Consider the following 18,885-nt stretch of genomic DNA (forward strand, 5'->3'; position numbering starts at 1 on the left):
CACGCCGTCGGGGGCGGGCCCGGGCGGGGCTGTGGGAGCCTAACGCCGCGGGGTCAGGGCGCGCAGTCCGGGACGCCGGATGCTCGGCGCTCTACCTCGCGGCCCCTGAGGCTTCCCGTCCGCCTCGCCACTCGGCCAGCCGAGCTGGGGTCGCTGCCCGTCAGTCTCGAAAGGTAAGAAGCGCCCTCCTGCATCCCGGTGTTCGCGCCCCAGTGGGCGCTCCTGTGCTGCGAGACCCTCGGAGGCTCCGCTGGGGTCGGGAAATGCCCCCGGACCCTGCCACCCTCCCGGATCCTGAAGGCGCAGGTGGATGGTGGCGGCCCCTCCACACACGCGCCTCGGCCCCAGGGGACGATTTTAAGGGGTATTGGTCTCCACACGGAGTCTCGAATTTAACTGAACCTGGCTCTGCCCTGGCTCATATGTTGCCGAGTGGCTGAAACTGGCCACGGAACCTTGAAAAATCGCGTCTTGAGCTACTGTTTCTTTCCAAAAAGAAATCCTTTCTGATATGCAAAAAGTATGAAATATAAGGATTAAATTAAAGATGGTCCTCATTAAGGAGGACTTTAAGCTGACGACACGAGGGGTAGACTTCCAAGCGTGGAACTGGGCTTGCGGGCATTTGGGAAGCTGAGTAGATGGGGCGAGCCAGGGCGTCCCAGGAACGCTGCACCCAACCCGTGGGACCAGGGCAGAGCAAACTCGAATGAACATATAAATGAAGCCTGTTTACATGAGCTGCTTTGGAACTAGAGATTTCCTCCCAATAAATACTATTCGTATATATACACACGAGCATGTGCATGTTGGTCAGAAGGGACAAAATAACTTTGCTTCGTTTTCCATTTTATTCTTTCACGAATCATTGGTCCCATGGACATTAGCGTAATTCATTTACTTTTTCTGCAGCTGTGAAGGGAGATTTAGAAGCGTTTGTCCTAGCTGGTTTCAGCAAAAACATGGGGTCTGAGGTTGGATGATGCTGTTAGCCGTTGAGAATATTCACAACTTTTCCCCACCTTCTCAGCTGATGAATTTAGAATTTGTCTATAAAGTTTACATACAAGAATGCTATGTAGAAGTATTTTCAAACTTGTATAAAATATGCCTAAGTTCTTAATTTCTTAGAACAATTCTCAAGCCAAACATTGTAACAAGTCAGTCGAGGTATTGGGAACAACATGTTGAAAGAAAATAAGCAAGGTAGAAAGAAATTAAAGAGACATATTATGACTAATGTTATGATCATATTCCATATTATGATTGACAAGTAGGCTGGTCTGTTTTATAAGTCTTTTTCCATTCAGCTCTAAATATAGATTATCTCACCATTCTTTGTTTTCCCGATCATTTTCATAAGAAAATGTGTTATAATCACAAAATCAGTAATTATTTGGGGCTTCAAAAATAAAAATGTTATTGTGGTGGAAACAAACAAATCTGAGAGAAGCCCGTTCAACTTTTGGGAGCTTGCTTCTCCTTAGTTTGGTTACCAGGTCTCAGTGACTTAAAGGAAGCATTGTAATTGTCTTAAGTGCTCACACCTGCCCAAGTGATATGATGCGTTCTGCAAGGATCTTACTGGCTGACTTTGGCCAGGTTTCCCAGGTTTCCATGTACGAGGAAAGAATTGGGTCAAATCTGTGGCTAATTCCACCCAAAACAATTTTCTTCTTCTTTCCTTTCTTTTCTTTTTTTTTGGGGTGGGGGTGGCGGGGAAGAGGAGGGAGCCCTAATCATCTGCATAGTTACACTTCAAATCTCTGCTTTCCTTTCAGGAAGTACAGTATTTCCTTTGTTCAGCAGCTCTTGCTGAAAGAAAGCTAATAAGACACACCAGTTTCCCTTCCATTGAATTTTGGCTTATTTCAATCAGTTTTCTTAATTCCACTAATTTGTGCTCTTATCTGAAGAGATGTAACATGTATTTGGAATATAGTATACTTGCTTATTAAAATGATTAACTGTGGGCTGGGTGTGGTGGCTCACGCCTGTAATCCCAGCACTTTGGGAGGCCGTGGTGGGCAGATCACGAGGCCAGACATTTGAGACCAACTTGGCCAACGTGGTGAAACCCAGTTTCTGCTAAAAATACAAAAATTAGCCAAGCATGGTGGTGCACACCTATAAATCCCAGCTACTCAGGAGGCTGAGGTGGGACAATCACTTGAACCTGGGAGGCAGAGGTTGCAGTGAGCCAAGATCATGCCACTGCACGCCAGGCTGGGTGACAGAGCAAGACTCTGTCTAAAAAAAGAAAAAAAAATTAACTGTGAATAATGGGGGGGACTATAAACATTAAGAAAGTATATATTTAGTTATATTTAATATGAATACATAGTTTGCTAGACTCTAATATGAAAGAACTGTCTTAAATGCCCAGTATCTTATTCTATAGTTGAATAGTCTATATAAAAATAAGTGCCTTTTCCAGCTGGGTGCGGTGGCTTACGCCTGTAATCCCAGCATTTTGGGAGGCTGAGGCGGGCAGATCACGAGGTCAGGACATCGAGATCCTGCCTAACACAATGAAACCCCATCTCTACTAAAAATACCAAAAATTAGCCAAGTGTGGTGGTGGGCACCTGTAGTCCCAGCTACTCGGGAGGCTGAGGCAGGAGAATGGCATGAACCGGGAAAGTGGAGCTTGCAGTGAGCCGAGATCTCGCCACTGCACTCCAGCCTGGGTGACAGAGTGAGACTCCATCTCTAAATAAATAAATAAATAAATAAACGCGACAGAGTGAGACTCCATCTCTAAATAAATAAATAATAGTGCCTCTTCCAACAAATAACTGTGAACCACAGGCCGGCAAGGTCTTAAATAAATAAATAAATAAATAATAGTGCCTCTTCCAACAAATAACTGTGAACCACAGGCCGGCAAGGTCTTCCCTGCCCTCTTAGGTAGACTGGGAAGATTGCTGTGTGAACCACCGATCTCGTGATGCATACCAGGATGCATACCAGCAGCAACAAGTATTGCAAGACTGGTGAAGATGATTGTTATTTGTCTGTTTTCTCCTTAGGGTGCCCTAAACAAGGGAAGTCAGGGCCACATGGAGTTCACATTTAATTGTAGTATTCTGGGATATCTTTTTTTAAAAAAAGCTTTGATCACTTGGATGTAGCTCCTAGGAATTGATAAATGAAGCAATCCTGGTAACACACCAATTGTGCAAGGAAATGTTAGCCCATTTGTGGACACTAGGCAGGGAGCATTTGGGTATACATAGCACAATGCTAAATTAAAGTTTAGCAGAAATTTAGTAAATTTATCAGTGTGAAATGCCAAGCAGATAAATAATGTGAAAATGTATCCAAATTGGCTATTAACTTTGATAAAATTAAGCAAATAACAATAAACTCTCCACTTAAGGATGTGCTGTAAAGAGAAAAGACTTTGGTGTTGTGCAAAGATAATCTTAGTAGGTTTTGGGCATACCTGCATATTCCTGACCTGTGAGTTATAATGGAATGAAAGGGGCTTGTATAATTATAAGTCATTGCCCCAGGGAAAATTAGTGTCCTCTCTAGTTTCCTTTCAATATCACTTAGGAAGTTTGAGTTTTAGAATGGTTTTGTCATTTAATGATTACTGTTTTATCGATCACATTGAACGGAGCCATCATTTTTTGAGGTTCTAATTTCAGGTGTTTTGGGGGAAAAAAATCACAATCTGGACGTGAGAAAGGACATGAGGAGACTAAAGACCTGGGATTTTGCCAATCAGAATGAAACTAATGTTGAAAGACTTTTCAAATCTATTGTTGGTGGTACTCTGTGACTATGGTGAGTATTGTGAGTATACTTAACGCTATTGGTAGCAATAAAACATAAATATGACATTTATAAATGTATTGATGTTGATGACTCTTCATGAAGGAGGCAGGGTGGGGTATATAGTGCAGTGCTTTCTAAACCGTGACGCTTGCAACCCTGGGTTCTCTTATGCTTCAGTGATTCTGCATGATTGATTCATATTTCACTTTATATTTCTAACTCTTAAAAAAATAAAAAAACCAACTCTCTCAAATTTTGACAAATTGGAGGCAAGCATGATTTCCCAGTAATTCAGTGTTATAAGTCACTTCATACACACATGCAATGATGTTGTGTATATTAGGGTTCTACATAAGATTTCACTTGACAGAGTTTTGGTGCTAACATATATTTGGAACCAATCTGAATTTCAGTCCTTGAAAGTTACATGCTCTTAGAAAAGTTTCTTAATCTCTTTCAATCTCAGCAATAATATTGACTTTACAGGGTTTTTATGATAATATCAAGAATGCAAAACACCCTGAATGAGCAGATAGTAGGTGCTTAAAGTCTGTTCTCTTCATTCGTTTCAACTAAAAATTGAGTTCATTTCTCAGAGAGCTTTATACAACTGCTGAACAATAGAGTCAACAATATGATATAATCTTCACTACTTTTGATGATTTCCAAATATTTCATAGACATCTAAGCAGTTGATTGTATGGCAGTGGAAGTTGTTTTTGAATTTGGTAAAGAAATTGTGATCCAAGATAGAGAGGACACTGGCTTGTGTAATGTGAATGGCATAGCTGGTTAAATGGACCAGAGTATGTGCTGTTCATGTCATTCAGTAGACCTCCTTTCTCAGTCTTTTCTTTTTTAAGAAGTTTGTTTATACAAGAAGACACCAGATTTAAGGAAAGCCAATGTGGGATTCATTTATTTTAAAGTAATTTGGCCGGGCGCGGTGGCTCATGCCTGTAATCCCAGCACTTTGGGAGGCTGAGGTGGGCGGATCACCAGGAGATTGAGACCATCCTGGCTAACATAGTGAAACCCTATCTCTATTAAAAATACAAAAAAATTAGCCGAACGTGGTGGCAAGTGCCTGTAGTCCCAGCTACCCAGAAAGCTAAGGCAGGGAATGGCGTGAACCCGGGAGGCGGAGCTTGCAGTGAGCTGAGATCGCGCCACTGCACTCTAGCCTGGGTGACAGAGTGAGACTCTGTCTCAAAAAAAAAACCAAAAAAAACAAAAGTAATTTATCCCTTCTTAAAAACAGATTACTCTGGCTGGATGCGGTGGCTCACACCTGTAATCCCAGCACTTTGGGAGGCCAAGGCGGGCAGATCATGAGGTCAAGAGATTGAGACCATCCTGGCCAACATGGTGAAACCCCGTGTCTACTAAAAATACAAAAATTAGCTGGATGTGGTGGCATGCACCTGTAATCTCAGCTACTTGGGAGGCTGAGGCAGGAGAATCGCTTGAACCCAGGAGGCGGAGGTTGTGGTGAGCCGAGATCGTGCCACTGAACTCCAGCCTGGGCAACAAGAGCAAAAGTCCATCTCAAAAAAAACAAACAACAACAACAAAAATAAATAAAATAAAAAATAAAAACAAAAAAACACAGATTACGCTACATGTAACAGCCTTCTACAAAAAAGTATGTGTTCTTGGTTTCATAATGATAAATAAAGCATCGAAATTCTCCATTTAAACAAATTATACAAGGGTGTTTGTTAATAGCAAAATTTCTTACTGGAATATGAAAAAAGTTGAATGAGCATAAAAAAAGAGCATAGAAGTTGAGTGCACAAGCCACTGATAAAATAAAAAAAGTAGGTATTGTCGTAGATCTGTTTTACCCCCCCCTTTATCTCTACTTAATACTGATCAAAATATAGCATTACCTGTATATTATAGTAGTCAGGATGTGGTAGAACCAAATTGTAGTTTTTTTGTTTGTTTGTTTTTTTGAGATGGAGTCTCGCTGTTGTCGGCCCGGGTTGGAGTGCAATGGTGCAATCTCGGCTTACTGCACCCTCCGCTTCCCGGGTTCCAGCAATTCTCCTGCCTCAGCCTCCCGAGTAGCTGAGATTACAGGCGCCCACCACCATGCCCAGCTAATTTTTGTATTTTTAGTAGAGTCAGGGTTTCACCACATTGGCCAGGCCAGTCTTGAACTCCTGATCTCAGGTGATCCACCCATCTCGGCCTCCCAAAGTGCTGAGATTACAGGTGTGAGCCACCGTGCCTGGCCCAAATTGTAGTTTTCTAACAGGAGTTCTAAAGTAGCAAATTCTCCCTCTAGTACATACCTCCTATCTGCTGCTGCTGGAACCCATCAACTGCATCTTTGTTTTCCATTTCCAGCGGGGCATGTGTGTCTTTTTCATTCACTGGCTCCCATCAAATCAGAATCTGATCTGCTTCATTGACAATCCCTGTCATACACAATAGACTGCCTTTTTTTTTTTTAAGCCAGTCAAATTTAGTAGTTGGGGGTCATATACCAACTTTGGTGACACTAATCTTAATAAGTTCTGATAACCTGCTACCATCGGACCAGCCTGCAATAGACTTTCATTAGTTAACTAAGTGGTGTAGCCTCTTATTCTTAAATGGACCACAGAACCATCCTGCCTCCTTCAGATCCAAATTAGTATGACTTTGTTCTCAGTCTTAAGCACTTCCTTGGGCTGTGATAAGTGCATTACCCAGTAATTCAAGAAAGGTACCAGGTTGGATCTGATCCAGTACACAAGCTGCACCAGAATCAGCCACCTTCCTCAACTTTGAGTCGTCTCCAAACAAAAGGGAATATCCCTCAACTTGTTTTTGCTTAATTGGAGAAAAAAAGAACTTTATCCTATTATGGTTTTCAAACAAGTGATAATCAAGCATTCAAGTCATCCAAGTTTTATGTCTTTTATTTCACTTCATCTCAAATGAGAACTAGGTGAAATGCTGTGCTAATTAAAAACTCCTCTGTGTGCCAAGATATTCATGTGCTGATTCTAATAATCATTGATTGCATATATATAAGGGTATTTTAAAGACTGCCAGCCCAAACAAAAAAACACATGGGCCCCTTTGGACATATATATTCATGAGGCATATATAATAAGAATAATAAATTCATACTTCCACAAATTGTTTTTCAAACCTAAAGGGAACTTCAGTCCCTTACATCTAGAACTGTTTCTTACCCTAGCCACGGGCCAGCTGACTGTTGTATTGCCAAATTCTGTCTCCTTTGATATATATTTGGATAGGATTCAAAATAGAAACAAGGATTCTTGTGTGTCTATTCTTTGAACTTTTCACTTAGGCTGCTCTGCTGGGTCTCTTTTTAAAAGATATGATTGATCCTAACAGAATGATACTTAAGAAGTAGCAGTCATCTGTCCTATCTAGGCAAATACAAGTTGCTGTAATGTCATTAAATTGCCAAGGACAAGCTTAGTTATTTCAAAAATGTTCACCCTATCCCTTTGGTTATCCATGCAGAATAAAGTGTCAACATTTCTTATCCATTTAAATATGTCTGCCTCATACAAACTGAGGACACTGATTCCTTTACTGGTAAAAATTCCCCAGTGCTTGTCTTGAATATCAGAAAATAATAACTTTGAAATAAATTTAGGGTCTTACATTTAAAATAATCCAGAACAATTTGTATTGTGTCATTTAAATCAAGCTTTCTCTTCACTGTATATCCATTTTCCCCAAATATCTAAACACCAGAATCTTTGATTAACAATATGAGATACTGGGTTTTTAATCCTAAAAATTATTATTCTAGCTGTATAGATTTTCATTGCAGATATATCATATTGTTGAATGTTGTGAATTCAGAGTATTTACCACTAATTATTTTAAACATAACTATGAAAGATGAAGAAGGAACAGAACCACTTCAGAATGGAAAGAGCACAATGGCCAGCTTCCAGGATCTGTACTCAGTATCATTTTACATCATCCCTGGCTCAGTTCTAACTTCTCTTGTCTAAAATGCTGTTTTCTGCTAGGTGCAGTGGCTCATGTCTATAATCTTAGCAGTTTGAGAGTCTGAGGTGGAATGATTGCTTGAGCCCAGGATTTTGAGACTAGTCTCTACAAAAAGAAAATTAGCTGGCTGTGCTGGCATGTGCCTGTAGTCCCAGCTACTCGTGAGGGTGAGGTGGGAGATTGCTTGAGCCCAAGAGGTTAGGGGTACAGCGAGCACTGATTGCACCACTGTACTCTAGCCTCGGTGACAGAATGAGACCCTGTCTCAAAAAAAATATTTAAAAATTCTGTTTTCATCAATGTCACTAATAATTCTTCTCAAATGCACCTTTTAAAAACCAATTCTGACCATTTCAGTTCTTGGAGAAGCTGAATATCTTCTCTTGAGAGAGCCAGGCCATGTAGCACTAAGCAACGACACAGTGTATGTGGATTTCCAGTATTTTGATGGTGCTAATGGGACACTGAGGAATGTATCTGTCCTGCTGTTGGAGGCCAACACCAATCAGACTGTAACTACCAAGTACCTCCTGACCAACCAGTCCCAGGGAACACTCAAGTTTGAGTGCTTCTATTTCAAGGAGGCTGGTGACTACTGGTTCACAATGACTCCAGAAGCAATAGACAACAGCACTCCATTCCCCTGGTGGGAGAAAAGTGCCTTTCTGAAGGTGGAATGGCCTGTCTTTCACATTGACTTGAATAGGAGTGCCAAGGCAGCAGAAGGCACCTTCCAAGTGGGCCTATTTACCAGTCAACCACTGTGCCCATTTCCTGTGGACAAGCCCAACATCATAGTGGATGTCATCTTCACCAACAGTCTTCCTGAGGCAAGAAGAAATTCAGGACAGCCGCTGGAAATAAGAACCAGCAAAAGGACAGAACTTGCTCAAGGTCAGTGGGTTGAGTTTGGCTGTGCACCTGTGGGGCCGGAAGCCTATGTCACCGTGGTGCTGAAGCTGCCTGGGCGAGACTCAGTCATTACCTCCACAGGACCCATTGACCTGGCCCAGAAATTTGGATACAAACTGGTGATGGTGCCAGAACTCACATGTGAGTCTGGGGTAGAGGTGATGGTGCTGCCCCCACCATGCACCTTCGTCCAAGGAGTGGTCACTGTCTTCAAGGAGGCCCCCAGATCCCCTGGGAAGAGGACCATTCACTTGGCTGAAAACAGCCTGCCCCTGGGAGACAGGAGGACAATTTTTAACTGTACTTTGTTTGACATGGGGAAGAATAAGTACTGCTTTGACTTTGGCATTTCAAGCAGAAGCCATTTTTCTGCAAAGGAGAAGGAGTGCATGCTAATTCAGAGAAATATAGGTTTGTACTGAGATTTTTTAACATTTTAAATCAAATCCTTCATGTAATCAAAATTATTTAGAATTTAGGTGAACTTTAGGTGAATTGTACCATCATTTTTATGGTTCATGCCTTATAATGTACCAATTGGCATTATCACCCTTAGCTGAAAAATTAAGAGTACTGTTAAATCTACTTAACCTCTTTACGTCTCATTTCCCCATCAGTAAAATAGGGGCAATACAAGTACATACTTCAGAGTTGTGGAGATTGAACGAAATCAACATACATGTTACACATTCTCAGGATAGTGCCTGGCATTTAGGAAGTGCTGAATAAACATTATATTACATTTTTTAAATCCCATTATTAAATCATATGGTAAGTTCATGGCAGAGATTATTGGAATTCAAAGCCAAATCCCAAATTAGCAACTTCTGTCTTCCTCTAGCTGAGCATGTCTCTTATCTCTTAAAGTCATTCATTATAGGAATGCGGCCTTTTTAGTGAGAAATCAAAGCAAGATTTCTAAAAATGTATTGGGATTCTGTATTCTTTGTGTAATGCCCTACCTAATCATGAAGAAATGGGGTTATGACAATTCCATTAATTCCCTATGCTGCTCTTTGCATTTCTTTCCCTTTTTTGGGGGGAAAGTCTGGTCTTAGTAAGTAGTTTAATTTGGCAGAAATGGTTTCTTTTGCTTTTTATCTTTTTTTTTTTTTTTTGAGACAGAGTCTCGCTCTGTCGCCCAGGCTAGATGGAGTGCAGTGGCGCGATCTCTGTTCACTGCAAGCTCCGCCTCCCGGGTTCACGCCATTCTCCTGCCTCAGCCTCCTGTGTAGCTGGGACTACAGGCGCCCACCACCACGCCCGGCTAATTTTTGTATTTTTAGTAGAGATGGGGTTTCACTGTGTTAGCCAGGATGGTCTCGATCCCCTGACCTTGTGATCCACCTGCCTCGGCCTCCCAAAGTGTTGGGATTACAGGTGTGAGCCACCGCGCCCAGCCCACTTTTTATCTTTATCCCTGGTAAGCCCAGTGTCTCCTGACTGCACAAGCCTGACTTTGTAACCCCCAGTGTTCCTTGCTGCAAATTTACCCACTTCCTCTCCTTAAGTCCCTTTCCTTTGGCTTTCTCCTCCGTGCCACTGGCCACTTCCTTCCTTGCACTTCCTTTTCTATCCAGCCTAGATTCCATGGCTCATTCCTTTAACCACCCTCCTGCCAATATCCTAAACTCCTTAGCCTGGTCCTTTTGATACGCCTGCCAGGACACACCCCAGCTCTGCATGTATCCAGCCATCTGCCAGCCACCCACTGCACCCAAGTTGCTAAGGCTGAGTGACAAGGTTACATCATGGTGGCCTGATGCCACCATGGCTGGATCATGCTTTCACCCTTGGCAGGGCCTGCATGCTGCTCATCATGTCACCCAGGCCAGGTCTTGCTCCTGTTCTACACAACAAATGAGGTACAGAACTCCAAATCCAGGCACACTTCAGCCAGTGTCTTCATTGACCTTGATTCTGTGACACCACACTCCCCCTGCTCACCTCCCACCTCCCTGCTTGCTTCTTCACAGTCTCCTTGGCCCGCCAGTTTCACTGCCTGTCTCCGTTAAGTGCTGGTTGTCTTCTCATTTACTCTTCACCCATTTGCCAGGTGATTAGCCTCGATGCTGATGGCTCCAGATGGACGTCTCTTCCCTGCTCGTTCCCTGCCTCCAGGCACTGCATCCCTCAGATGTCTCCCTGGCACCTCAGAAGCAGCATTTCTGGACTAAGACTCATCGTTGTACCCCCTAACCCTGCTTCTCAGTGTAGGACTTCACCAACCGTCTTACTGTTCAAACCAGAAGCCAGAAGTCTTCCTCTTCTTTACCTCCTATAAATGCTACATTACTGAGTCCTGTGGCTTTGTCTCCTGGGTGTCTCAATCTCTCCACTTCTCCCCAGTTCCACTGACACCACTTGGGTTAAATCTCCATTACCCCTTGCCTAGACTCAGAACAGATTCCTAATCGGTTTCCATCTGTCCACTTCTTTCTCTCACTGCAGCCAAAGGGATTGTTTAAAATTCAGGTCAGCTGAGGCTATTCTCCTTAAAACCTGTCATTTCACTAGGCATGAGGATGCAAATCCATAAAACCTTCCATGGTCAGGCTGCCCCCACATCCCCGCAGTCACCATCTCTGCACTGGGGCCCAGGACACCCTCCTCTTTCCTCCTGGTTAACATTAACCCATCCTCCAAGTCTCCACTTGGGTTACTCTTCCATGACCTCAGGTTCAGTTCCTCTCCTGTAAGCTGGGGCAGCATCTTTTCGTTCCTCTTTGATGGCATTTATCACTTCTGCCATTGCTTGTTTAATGTCTTTCTCCCCCTATGAATCCCCTCTGCACAGCAGATAGGGGAAGCTCATTTGGTGGCAAAACCTGACTCGTGCTGCTATGAAGCTTTTTATGGCCTTTATTTGGCCCACTTAGTATGCCTGGCACATTCAGAGGTGCTCAATACATACTTATTAAGTGAAAACTGAACTCAGATTTGGCTAGTCTCAACTAGGTATTAGGAGAAAAACAATTAGGTTGAACGAATTTACTCATCTAAGATACTCTTTTTTTTTGGGGGGGGGGACAGTCTTGCTCTGTTGCCCAGGCTGGAGTGCAGTGGCACAATCTTGGCTCACTGCAAACTCCACCTCCCAGGTTCAAGTGATTCTCTTGCCTCAGCCTCCTGAGTAGCTGGGATTACAGATGTGCCCCACCATGCCTGGCTAAATTTTGTATTTTTAGTAGAGACGGGGTTTTGCCATGTTGGCCAGGCTGGTCTTGAACTCCTGTCTTCAGGTGATCCACCTAACTCGGCCTCCCAAAGTGCTGGGATTACAGGCATGAACCACTGTGCCTGGCCCAATATTCTTGCCTTTTCAAAAGAAAATATTCATGGGGAAAAAAAAATCTGACTGAATTTAGCAGAAATGAATCAAAGGAAGTCAATAAATTGGGGCCATTTAATTAAGGTCACATGGGGGCAGGAGGTCCACCTTGGTGGTTTTCCCAGCTGCTGGGCTTTCCACAGATGCTTCCATTCCATGTCTAAAGGCTGGAGTTTTTCCCACAGCAGCAGCAGCAGGAAGACGCTGGAAAAGGGCAGAACGGGAGTGGTTCTCTATGTGTCCAGGTGGAGGGTAGTCAGGGGCTCCCTGTGGGCCCCATGCAGCCAACTGTGGGACACATTAGAACAGCAGGGCTGGGGGCAATAACTGGGGGAGCTAAACATGCCTGGAGACCCTGGCTCTTGGTGTGGCAGACCAGCTCTGACTCTGTTGGTCTGAGAAATGAAATTTATGCTTGAGACAGGAACCTCAGTGACTTCCTGTGTTTTTAGTATATAAATTTATGACTGAACTGTGTTCTCCTTTTATTTTCTATCTCTGACCAGTAAAGAGTGTCTTTTTTGCCAAATGGTACCATTTAGGGACTCACCATAACTTATATGAGCCACTGACTCACACTGAATTTATTAGTTCCTTTTGAAACTAGAATAATAGTTTTTTGTTTGTTTTTGTTTTTGTTTTTTGAGATGGAGTCTCGCTCTGTCACCCAGGATGTAGTGCAGTGGCGCAATCTGGGCTCACTGCAGCCTCCACCTCCCAGGTTCTAGCAGTTCTCCTGCCTCAGCCTCCCAAGTAGCTGGGAATACAGGCATGCGCCACCATGCCGGGCTAATTTTTGTATTTTTAGTAGAGACGTGGTTTCACCACGTTGGTCAGGATGGTCTTGATCTCTGTGTTTTTATGTTTGTCTCTTCTTCCAAATATGTCTGAGGCTCTTAGGATAATATGTAAATAACAATTGATAGCAAATGCATAATGGATTTGCCAAAAATGACTATTTATAATTTTACATAGTGATTACTTTGCACCAGGCACTGTTCTGACTGTTTTATGGATATTAACCCATATAGTCCTCATAACAAGTTTATGAGTTCAACTCATTACATTGTCAATTTTATAAGTGATGAAATGGAGGCACAGAAAGGTTAAGTAATTTGTCCAAGGTCAATGGTGTTTAAATAGAAGGGTCAGAACACAAATCCAGGTAGACTAGCTTCGGAGTTTAATTTGACCACTATTCTGTAACTGCCTTCTATGCAATTGACTGTCAATCCATGTATTAAACAGTACAAAGCTTTTAGATTGAAAAAAAAAGGTTCTGTTTTTTCCTCCTTAACTTACTGTTTCATCTTGTGCCACCCATCTCTTGGAACACCCGTAACCACTTGGGATCCCACAGGCCCAAGCATAAGTATGATTTGTTCAATATAAGGAAGCCTTGTCTATGCAAAGAAAATCTGAACTACTTATCCCAGGTGCTACTGCTCTTCCTACTGCTTATAGCTACTCCCTTATGTCTATAGAATTTTCTTATAATTGTGATTTGTTTAGTTACCTTGGTTTCTTTTTTTTTTTTTTTGAGACGGAGTCTCGCTCTGTCACCCAGGCTGGAGTGCAGTGGCGCAATCTCGGCTCACTGCAAGCTCCGCCTCCCGGGTTCACGCCATTCTCCTGCCTCAGCCTCTCCGAGTAGCTGGGACTACAGGCGCCCGCCACCACGCCCGGCTAATTTTTTGTATTTTTAGTAGAGACGGGGTTTCACCGTGGTCTCGATCTCCTGACCTCGTGATCCGCCCGCCTCGGCCTCCCAAAGTGCTAGGATTACAAGCGTGAGCCACCGCGCCCGGCCTGTTACCTTGGTTTCAGATGCGAATATTTCAAAGCTGTATTCCTTCAGATAGTTTTATGGGTAGAAACAAACCTCCCTTTTCACATTTAAGACATATTTTGCTTATTCAAAATTAGAACCCTCTATAATAGGCTGAAAGGCATTTAGCCTGGACAAACAGGTTTGTTATGTAGTGTGAGCACATGTATGGACATCTAAACAGGACAAAACAGCGTTTCATTCATGAAGTAGGACTATTTGGAGTATTGGTCATTTTGCTCTTCATTTCTAACATATGAACTACAGTTATTTAATGAGTTCCCATTTTGCCAAGTTTTTTCCTGAAAGTTATTAGCAGAGATCTCAGGGATCAGATGGAGTTACTTAAGACATTCACAAATATTTGCCTACTTAAATTTGATCATTGCTTTGAGTGATTTATTGTGTTTACTGTTTGATTAATTTGATTTAGAAATTGAGACATAAAAGCTTAGTTTAAATGTTCATTTTGTTTTATTGTTTGGTATCCTACATGCTATGATTTTACTTTTTTTTTTTTTTTTGAGAGGAGTCTCACTCTCTCCCCCAGGCTGGAGTGCAGTGGCATGATCTCGGCTCACTGCAAGCTCCGCCTCCTGGGTTCACGCCATTCTCCTGCCTCAGCCTCCTGAGTAGCTGGGACTACAGGCGCCTGCCACCACGCCCGGCTAATTTTTTGTATTTTCAGTAGAGACGGGGGTTTCACCGTGTTAGCCAGGATGGTCTCGAACTCCTGACCTCGTGATCCACCTGCCTCAGCCTCCCAAAGTGCTGGGATTACAGGCGTGAGCCACCGTGCCCGGCCTGTGATTTTACTTTCAAGGGAAATGAACACAACATTTCAAAATGAGATTTTTTTGACATTAAGATTTTTGCCAGCTGCGGTGGCTCACACCTGTAATCCCAGCACTTTGAGAGGCCGAGGTGGGTGAATCACTTGGTCAGGAGATTGAGGACCATCCTGGCCAGCATGGTGAAACCTCATCACTACCAAATATACAAAAATTAGCCGGGCATGGTGGCACGTGCCTGTAGTCCCAGCTATTATTATATATATATAATTCTGGCAGGTATAGTGGCACACCCCTATAAATCTCAGCACTCTGGGAGGCCAAGGCAGATGGATAACTTGAGCTCAGGAGTTTGAGACCAGCCTGGGCAACATAGCAAAAACCCATCTCTACAAAAAATGCAAAAATTAGCCAGGGATAGTGCCATGCACCTGTAGTACCAGCTACTCGGGAGGCTGAGGTAGGAGGATCACCTGAGCCGGGGGAAGTCGAGGCTTCAGTAAGCCATGATCACACCACTGCACTCCAGCCTTGGTAGCAGAGTGAGACATTGTCTCAAAAAAAAAAAATTATTCTAAGTCCCCTGTCTATCGTTACCCATCCAACCCCAAGATCTATCAGATCCTGCCAACACTAGCCACCAAAACATACTCTGCATAAAACACTCTCTTCATCCTTTATGGACAAAAACTTCTAATGTAGCCAAAGGTATACAAAGCACTACAAAACATAAAGAAAGCGTGTAGGGCAGATGCATTCTCAGGTGAGCCAAGTGGTGCAATCTTTGGAGTGAGTAATGGAATATGAGTTCCATTATTTATATATACATATAATTTTTTAATCTAAAAAATATACTTTTTTAAATCAAAACTGATTTTTTTTCTGATCCTCAGTAGTGGAATTTTTATTTTTAGTTTGACAAATGACTTTATGCACTTAAATAAATTATATAAAGTCAAAGAGTTCAGAAGGAATAACAGATTCTTAGCATGTGTAATTCTACCTTTTGTGGTCTTAAATATGAGCATGGAGAAGGATAAACTATATATTGACTTAATTTTCAATTTAGATTTTACAGTAGTGGGATTTCCAGTAGATTTTCCCAAAATAAATCACAATACTATAACTCAGAGAGACTTTAATAGGAGATTCTCAAAGCTTTTCAAGCAGGGGGGCTTAGTATGGGAACATCTCTGAAGCTTTGAAGACAAAGCCAGCTCATTGTTACGCTGTATGAGGAGCTCCAGTGTGATCTCGGAGGCACAGAACCAATATTGTGTTCACTTGGACCTCTAGATGGAACATAATTAGCACATCTCAGTTGATGTTGGTCCAGGATACCGGTTTGTAATCCTCCCACTCTTGTGAAAATCCTTTTAATTGCTATAAAGAACTCATATTCCATTACTCACTCCAAAGATTGCACCACTTGGCTCACCTGAGAATGCATCTGCCCTACATGTTTTATGTTTTGTAGTGCTTTGTATACCTTTGGCTGCATTAGAAGTTTCTGTCCATAAAGGATGAAGAGAGTGTTTTATGCAGTGTGTTTTGGTGGCCAGTGTTGGCAGGATCTGATAGATCTTGGGGTTGGATGGGTACTGATAGACAGAATTATTAAAATAATTTTTTTTTTTTTTTTGAGACAATGTCTCACTCTGCTGCCAAGGCTGGAGTGCAGTGGTGTGATCATGGCTTACTGAAGCCTCGACTTCCCCCGGCTCAGGTGATCCTCCTACCTCAGTCTCCCGAGTAGCTGGCACTACACATGCATGGCACTATCCCTGGCTAATTTTTGCATTTTTTGTAGAGATGGGTTTTTGCTATGTTGCCCAGGCTGGTCTCAAACTCCTGAGCTCAAGTTATCCATCTGCCTTGGCCTCCCAGAGTGCTGGTATTTACAGGAGCGCACCACCATGCCTACCAGAATAATTATTTATAGGGAAATTACTCATTTATTCTGTCTGGCAGTGATTACATATCTGCTTGGATGAGAAATTCACATTTATCAATTAATAATGGCTGGGAGGTTTTGTGTGTATTTTGAAACTCCGGTGTTAGGTACATCCTCATTTAGGATTAAGGTTCCTTGCTGAATTGACCCTTTTATCACTATATAATGTTGCTCTTTATCCCTGCTAATATCCCTGGTTCTGCAATATATTTTGTTTGATATTAATGTAGTTACTCTAGTTTTCTTTTGATTAATGTTCATAAGGCATATCTTCCATCTTTTTACTTTTAACATATATATGTCTTTATATGTAAAGTGGGCTTTAAAAAAAACATAGTTGGATCATGCTTTTTTATCTAATCTGACAATCTATGTCTTTTAACTTAGTGTTTAGATTATTTAGTTTTATCATTATATGGTTGGGTTAAGATCTACTATTTTGCTGGATTTATATTTGTTACAACCATTCTGTTTTTTCATCTTTTTTTGCCTTATTTTAGATTAATTGAATATTTTAATGGTTTACTTTAACTGCACTATTGGTTTATTGTTTATACCTTAAAAATGTATTCAGTGGTCTGGGTGCCATGGCTCACACCTGTGATCTCAGCACTTTGGGAGGCCGAGGCGGGCAGATCACTTGAGATCAGTTCAAGACCAGCCTGGCCAACATGGTGAAACCTCATCTCTACTAAAAATTCAAAAAACTTAGCTGGGCATCGTGATGCACACCTGTAATCCCAGCTACTCGGGAGGCTAAGGCATGAGAATCGCTTGAACCTGGGAGGCGGAGGTTGTAATGAGCCGAGATCACACCATTGCACTCCAGCCTGGGCGACAGAGCAACACTCTGTCTCAAAAAAAAAAAAAAAAGTGTATTTAGTGGTTGTCCTAGAGTTTATAATATATATGTTTACTCTCAGTCTACCTCCAGGTATTATATTGCTTCACATGTAGTATAAGGACTTTTGAACAATACACTCCCAATTCACTCCTCCCATTCTTTGTGTGATCGTTGTCATACTTTTACTTTATATAAGCTATTAAACACTTAATATGGCCAGGTGTGGTGGCTTATGTCTGTAATTCCAGCACTTTGGGAGGCCGAGGTGGGCAGATCACCTGAGGTTGAGAGTTCAAGACCAGCCTGACCAACATGGAGAAACCCCGTTTCTACTAAAAATACCAAAAGTTAGCTGGATGTGGTGGCGCATGCCTGTAATTCCAGCTACTCGGGAGGCTGAGGTAGGAGAATCGCTTGAACCCAGGGGGGCGGAGGTTGCAGTGAGCTGAGATCACACCATTGCACTCCATCCTGGGCAACGAGAGTGAAACTCTGTCTCAAAAACAAAAAAACAAAACAAATAATACATTGCCACTATTTTGTTTTAGGCTATCAGTGATATTTTAGAGCATTTAAAAATGAGAAAAATGATTTTTACCTTTGTATATACCATTACCAGCACTCTTCATTTCTTTATATAAATGCAGATTTTTGTCTGGTAACATTTTCTTTCTGCCCAAAGGATTTCTTTGAACATTTCTTGTATTGAAGGACTGCCAGTAATACATGATCTCCATTTTTGTTTTTCTGAAAAAGTCTTTATTTCTCCTTTATTTTTGAAATATATATATATGTATATATATATATATATTTTTTTTACTGGGGTGGTAGCTTTTTCAGTACTTTAGAGATGACATTCTATTATCTTCTGGCTTGGATAATTTTGTCAAGAAGTCAGCTGTAATTCTTATTGTCATTCTTCTCTGGTGGTATATTCTCCCACCCTTCAGCCACAGCCTTCAAACTTTTTGGTTTGGTTTTGGTTTTCAGCAGTTTGGGTACAGTATTGTTTTTTGTATTTATCCTGCTTGATGTTTTCTGAGCATCTTGGATATGTGGTTTGGGGTCTGTCATTAACTTTGGAGAGTTCTTGGACTTATTTATTGTGTCCTACTCTATCTTCTTCTCCTGGTATTCCAATTACATGTATGGGAGTCTGATATTGCCCCACAGCTCTTAGGTCTTCTATTCTGTTTTATGTACTCTTTTTTTCCTCTTTGTGTTTTTTAGTTTGGGACATTTCTATTTACCTGTATTCACATTTACTGTTTCTTTCCTCAGCTGTGTGTCAAGTCTATTGATGAGCCTTCTTCATCTGTGTTACCATATTTTAAAATTCTAATATTTCCGTTTGACTTTCTAGTTTCTAACAGTCTGATGAAATTTTTCATCTGTTTATGCATCTTGTTCACCTTTTCCACTAAAGCTTTTGGCATATTTATCGTA

The 18,885-nt window shown here is 42.0% G+C and overlaps 1 protein-coding gene across 3 annotated transcripts in view; it reads left to right on the forward strand.

Moving 5' to 3' along the window:
• Nucleotides 1-30: 30 nt before the first annotated feature.
• The window catches only part of THSD1 (thrombospondin type 1 domain containing 1), a 30,035-nt gene continuing 11,180 nt past the window's right edge, over nt 31-18,885 (forward strand). For 2 of the 3 annotated variants that reach the window (XM_055244561.2, XM_055244563.2), the window contains exons 1-3: nt 31-173; nt 3,657-3,795; nt 8,137-9,102. In XM_055244561.2, coding sequence (XP_055100536.1) covers nt 3,738-3,795; nt 8,137-9,102 — 1,024 coding nt within the window. In that variant the 5' untranslated portion in view covers nt 31-173; nt 3,657-3,737. Of the gene's footprint in view, nt 174-2,844; nt 3,796-8,136; nt 9,103-18,885 lie in introns of those variants that run through there. The other variant, XM_055244560.2, reaches the window with a different exon arrangement.

The sequence above is a fragment of the Symphalangus syndactylus genome, chromosome 15, assembly GCF_028878055.3.
Source record: "Symphalangus syndactylus isolate Jambi chromosome 15, NHGRI_mSymSyn1-v2.1_pri, whole genome shotgun sequence".
NCBI lineage: Eukaryota > Metazoa > Chordata > Mammalia > Primates > Hylobatidae > Symphalangus > Symphalangus syndactylus.